This window comes from Zea mays, chromosome 5 (assembly GCF_902167145.1).
Source record: "Zea mays cultivar B73 chromosome 5, Zm-B73-REFERENCE-NAM-5.0, whole genome shotgun sequence".
Classification (NCBI taxonomy): domain Eukaryota; kingdom Viridiplantae; phylum Streptophyta; class Magnoliopsida; order Poales; family Poaceae; genus Zea; species Zea mays.
Window position 1 is genome coordinate 50,534,946 of NC_050100.1, and position 6,037 is coordinate 50,540,982.

Genomic DNA, 6,037 nt, shown 5'->3' on the forward strand with positions numbered 1-6,037 from the left:
GCTCAACGTGTTACGTAGCCGGAAAATTAACCTGGAAGCATGCATGTGACATCGTTGATGTCATTACATTCTTGCTTAGGTACATATATTTTTGAATTGGGCCAGACCGAAATCTGAGACGGGAAAACGTGTACACGTCCTCTCTCCCCGGCCAGCAGCATATATGCGTGTGGTCCATGCCTGCCTCCCAAAAAGACCAAACAAGGCGAATATACCTGTCGGCCGGCTATCAGAGTGGTAAGGAACATTTTAGTCTTTAGATATATATACTTTTAGTCTTGGTAACCAAATAGAGTAGGTAGAGACTAAACTTTAGCCTAAACAAGCCCTTAAGAAATTCGCTCTTAATTTATATATGAAAGTATTATTACTACCTCCTACCTACACCTTTTGGTGTTTCATTGATGGGCATGCATGATGGGCTCAGCGTCCACCGTTCCTTCAATTCTCTTACAGCTGCTGCACTAGTCTGCACCATGGATTAGGAATTGTGACGATGTTGACGATGCAGCAGCTGCAGTAGCATGCACCATGTGTCACCATGCATGCATGAATACGTACTGGCACTCTGCAGGCAACCATACCGGCCTCTACTCGTCCAGCCAGGGGCAGCAGACGACGTGGTGCTGCACGTACTGCTGCTGCGTGTACTTGCAGCGAGCTCTCAACTACTGCGACAACAACGTTACTCATCTTTTTGGAGAGGTTTCAAGTCTAGAGGCCTCTATAGGGGTGATAACACATTTGATTTTTATCCAAAAGAGAACATAGAATATTCGATCCATTAGTGCCGCCACAGTGCTCGTACTGAAGCCGAGAACATGCGCTGATAAATGAGACTTGAGGGATGTACAGTCGCAAGCACTGCAGCGACGTATTACATTTGAAAACGACGTTGGACCAGCATGCGCCGCACTAAGCTATTAGGTAGGGAAGGCACTGTACATATACATACGAGCGAATTATTGGAGACACGTGTGTACATAATCTCACGATGAACGAAGGCCAGCGCAATCTATCTGGCGGGCGGCCGGTGAAAACTGCATCAGCATGCAATGTCCAAACGGTATATATATATATATATAGTACCAACCCTAACCCATTTGGAACCGTGTCCGGGCCATGTTTGGGCCACCATTGCCGACACGCCTGTGTTTGGCCCAGCCCAGCCCTCGCCAACAGTCGTCACGACCACGGCACGGGAAGCAACATGCTCAGCACGGCAGTCGGCATCGCCTTTTGCTCCATGCCCCGACGCCCAACCTCACAGTCCCCACTCCACTCTCTAGAACCCTCCTCCCGACTACTGGTCTCTTCTCCACCTCCATCCCCAAATCTGAAAATCTCTCTCTATGTGTGTGTCTCTCTCTCTCTCTCACCGGCTCGTCGTTGACGCCGACAGGTAAGCACCGCTTGGACATCTATACTCGACGACGGTTGGTAAGATTCGACAATGCTCTAACCCTAACCCTAATCACCTCGACGACGCTCTGGTAAGTCTCATTTCTCCAACTGAGGTACTCGTCGTTCGTCGGCAAGAGAACGACTACTGGCTTTAGGTTTTCATAACCCTAATCCTCCCTGAATCACGGTTTCCCTAACCCTAAATCTCTAATCCTCCCTGATTCTTGGCTCCCCTCCTCGACTGCTACCTCCTACGCTCTGGTGTTCCTCATCCTCATCGTCATCGGGGACATCGATGCTCCGGATGCGTGTGGTAGATCCCTAGATATTTGTTCTGGTGTTGTTTCTTTAGATCTTCACTTCTGGATTCTAGTGAATCTAGTAGTGATGTTTGTGTTTGATGTTAGTATGGAGTTATAAGTCTAAATCCCAGTGTCGCAACCATCGAGGAGTCGGTGTTGCCATCTTAACCCTAAATCTGTAATCCTCCATTCCTCTCTGATTCTTAGCTCCCCTCTTCGTCTGGTACCTCCTACGCTCAGGTGTTCCTCATCTTCATTGGCCGACGGGTACTCGGCAACTCTAGTGCTTCGGGTGCGTTTGGTAAGTCCATGAATGTTTGTTCCGGTGATGTTTCTTCAGTTCTAGTGATGTTCATCATGTTTGATTTTTTGTATGGAGGTATTGGTCTAAATCCCAGTGCCACGCAGCCATTAAGGAACTAGTGTCACCATGGATATCGATCCGGCTGCTGAGGAGGAGTACCGACTTGAGGCACACAATGAGGAGTAGGATGCACAGGCCTTTATCGGCATCGACAACGATGATGCTCCTGGTACTAGAACATGGATAGGCTCCACTACCCCTACTATTGATGGAAGCAGTTCTGGTACTAGTTGTAATGATATTGGAGAGACATACCATCATATATGTTTTTTCTTTCATACTAGATCCTAGAACTGAGATGAGAGGTTTTCATAAAGCTTTACTATCCCCATTAGGTTTTAATGATACAAATTATTCTAGAGTTCCTCTGGATGTGAGGAAAGGGTTGACTTAACTTTTCAGGTTTATGAATCAAAGGTTGGTGATGTACGCTTACGGTACATCAACCATTATCCACAACGGAAGGTAAGAACAAATCTGCCTGGAATGACATATATGGTGATGATGATGTTGTTACTGAGGGATATGCTTCTTAGTCTGATAGTGGTAGGAGATTTGGGACTGGTACTACTAATTCTCAATCTACTTCTTCGTGGTCTACTAATGCTCAATCTGAGTTGTTTGCATACCTTGATAGTGACATTGTCAATCAATTTGATGACAGTTTCAGCATCCTAGGTTGGGGGGCATGGGCATAAACATACATACCATGTTCTATCTATACTTGCTAAGGATATCATGACAGTTCCTGCTTCTACTATAGCTTCATAATCTACTTTTAGTGTGGTTGGCAGGTGATCGAGGAGCGTCGTCGATGGCTTACATCGGACATGGTGGAGGTCTTATCATGTATCAAAGACTAGGAGTTAGTAGATTTGCAGATGCAACACAATCTTGAGAAGGACACAATAGAAATAGAAATTGTCCTTGAAAGCATGAACAATGATGGAGGAGACCAAGGAAGCCTGTCAAGGGTGAATGCGTGAATTATTGAAACTTGTAATCTAGTCCTTTGCCTCTCTGTATCTGGTGAATTCTAGTTTGTATCGAACTATGAACATTATAGCTTTGAGGTGGTTGCAGTCTTTTTTCCTTCATAGGGTTTTCTCGTGAGCTGTGATTTTTACCTAGGAAGATTTTTAATAAGGCAACATTGCACAATACAACTCATATTTTATTCTATCAATGAATTGTTCTGTGATCTAATATGTACTTGTGATTTCTATTATTTACAACTTCTCTGTATTGAACTGTCCATTGTCCTGTTGGTTTGGTTTTCGAGCCAGGCTCGGCCCAGTACCACTGGCTGTTTGGACCAATAATGGTACGGCCCGACCCATCCGAAATTCCTCACGGGCCATGCCTGGACCGGCAGTCCGGCATGACGGGTAGGCCCGGCACGACCCAGAGGTTAACCGTGCCATGCCTGGCACGTTTAAAATGGTCGTGTCGAGTGCATGCCCGTATAAGGTCGGGTGAAGCTGCCCGTTTAGACATCTATATGCATTGCCATGGATCGATATCAATTCTGCACCTCCCTGGACTCTGGCTCCCCTACCTATATATTCATCCATGTGCAGCCAGATAGAGCAACGAAAGCAAACTCAGCAGTGAACACAAAGGAAGCTGACCATGCCGGGGCTCATGACGATGATGGCGTTGGTGCCATCGCCGCCCATGTCGGTGAAGCAATGCTTCTGGAGCAGCAGCAAGAAGACGAGCGGTTGTACGGTGTTGCTGGTCAAGAAGTGTTCTTCTTCGCAAGCACATCTCCTCGGCCGCAGCTGGGCTCCGGCAGCGACGGCGGCCACCGCAGCCGCAACTGCCTTTCGTTGTGATGAGCAGGAGCTGATGATGATGCACCGCCTGGCGGACGACGGGTGGGTGGACGAGCATATGCTGCCGTTGCTCACCCCCGTGGAGGAGGCCTGGCAGCCAGCCGACCTGCTGCCCTCCTTCTCCGTCTCTGCCGACGAGCAGCGGAGCCAGGTGGCAGACCTCCAGGCCCGCGCGGCCGCCGTACCCGACGACCTCCTCGTCTGCCTCGTGGGCAACATGGTCACGGAGGAGGGCCTGCCCACCTACATGACCATGGGCAACCGCGTGACCGGCGCCAGCGACGCCACCGGCTGCGACGACCATGGCTGGGCGCGCTGGCTGCGCGGCTGGACCGCTGAGGAGAACCGCCACGGCGACCTGCTCAACCGCTACCTCTACCTGTGCGGCCGCGTGGACATGCGGCGGGTGGAGACGACGGTGCACCACCTCCTCCGCCGCGGCATGCGCACCATGCTGCGGCCCTCCAGCGCGTACCACAGCCTCATCTACGGCTCCTTCCAGGAGCGCGCCACCTTCGTCTCCCACGCCCGCACCGCCAGGCTGGCCGGCCTCCACGGCGACGCCTGCCTCGCCAAGCTCTGCGGCGTCATCGCGGCCGACGAGAGGCGCCACGAGGCCGCCTACACGAGGGCGTCCGACAGGGCCTTCGAGGAAGACCCGGACGGCATGGTGCGGGCGCTCGCCGCCGTCATGCGCGCCAAGGTCACCATGCCCGGCGAGCTCATGGCCGACGGCCGCGACGATCGCCTCTTCGATCACTTCTCCGCGGTTGCGCAGCGCTCAGGGGTGTACACGGCGGCAGACTACGCCGACATGGTGGAGCATTTCGTGCGCAGGTGGAAGGTGGCGGAGCTCGACGCTGGCCTGTCCGGCGAGGGGCGGCGCGCGCAGGACTACGTGTGTGGCCTGCCGCGCAAGATACGCAGGATGGAGGAGCTGGCTCAAGACCGTGCGGCTCAAATGGAGGCCCAGTCGGTATGCTTCAGTTGGGTGTTCGATAGGCCCGTCCGCATCCACTGATCAGCTAGCTTCTTCCAATCCAAAGCAAGCTTGGAGGCCCATTTGTCCCTCATCAACTGAAGAAGGCCCAGCTACTTCTACTTATTTTACTTTCCCTTAATAAAAAAAAACTTTTCGTTGCTTAATCAGCCATAATAAATACTCCTATATCCTAGTATAATACAGCCTGGCTGCATTTGTACTCTGTTTATCACTACTACGTATCTGAAATGTTGTTTCCTATAATTATACTATATGCGTATTTTTCATAATCCTAAATATTCTTTTGTTGAATGGAACTTAAAGAATTACTACTCTACTCTACATACGAAATTGACAAATTGTTATCGACATCATTTGATTCTGAGATTCATTAGTTCATCACTGGGCAAACTTTGCTGGTGAGCTGGTCCCCATTAAAAGACCTCTGCTGATTTGAGAACTTCGAAGAACAACAAGCTTCATTTAGCAAATCTTGAGATGAACCTGTTCAGGAAAGCAAGCCTTTGAGCCCCTTTTCTTGACTTCGGCGGCTCTATCCGAAGTATCGCTTTGATTTTGTGAGGATTTGCTTCTATCCCCTTTGTTGACACAAGGCATCCCAAAAATTTACCCTTTTTGACCCCAAAGACACTTCTCAGGGTTCAACTTTAAACCTGCCCTTTGGAAATTAGCGAAGGTTTTTTAGAGATCTAAAATATGATCTTGCTACTTCGTGCTTCTCACGATGATATCATCGACATAAGTTACATTTCTACCCAGCTATGAACGCAATACCTTGGATGTCATCCTGCTGAAGCTCCCACCAGCATTCTTAAGCCCCTCATGCATCCGAAGATAGCAATAAGTTCCACTCGGGGTTATAAAACTAGTCTTCGGCTCATCTTCCTTCTTCATCCAGATCTGATACCATGAATAGCAATCGAGTAGGCTCATGAGCTCCGAAGTTGTAGGAATTCATCCTTCGGGCATGCCTTATTGAGATCTGTGAAATCAATACACATTCTCCACTTGTCGTTGGATTTCTTAACCATGACTGTATTAACCAACCAATATGGGTATACAACTTCTCTTATGACTCCAGCACTGAGTAATCTTTTAACTTCGGCTTTTGCACCTTCGGCCTTAT

At 49.3% G+C, this 6,037-nt stretch overlaps 1 protein-coding gene across 1 annotated transcript; it reads left to right on the forward strand.

The window, feature by feature from the left end:
* Window positions 1-3,661: 3,661 nt before the first annotated feature.
* LOC100284776 (acyl-desaturase) lies at window positions 3,662-5,148 on the forward strand. Its single transcript, NM_001157671.2, has one exon. It carries the CDS (start codon window positions 3,703-3,705, stop codon window positions 4,927-4,929), a length of 1,227 nt encoding a protein of 408 aa, NP_001151143.2. The 5' UTR covers window positions 3,662-3,702; the 3' UTR covers window positions 4,930-5,148.
* The last annotated feature ends 889 nt before the right edge of the window (window positions 5,149-6,037 follow it).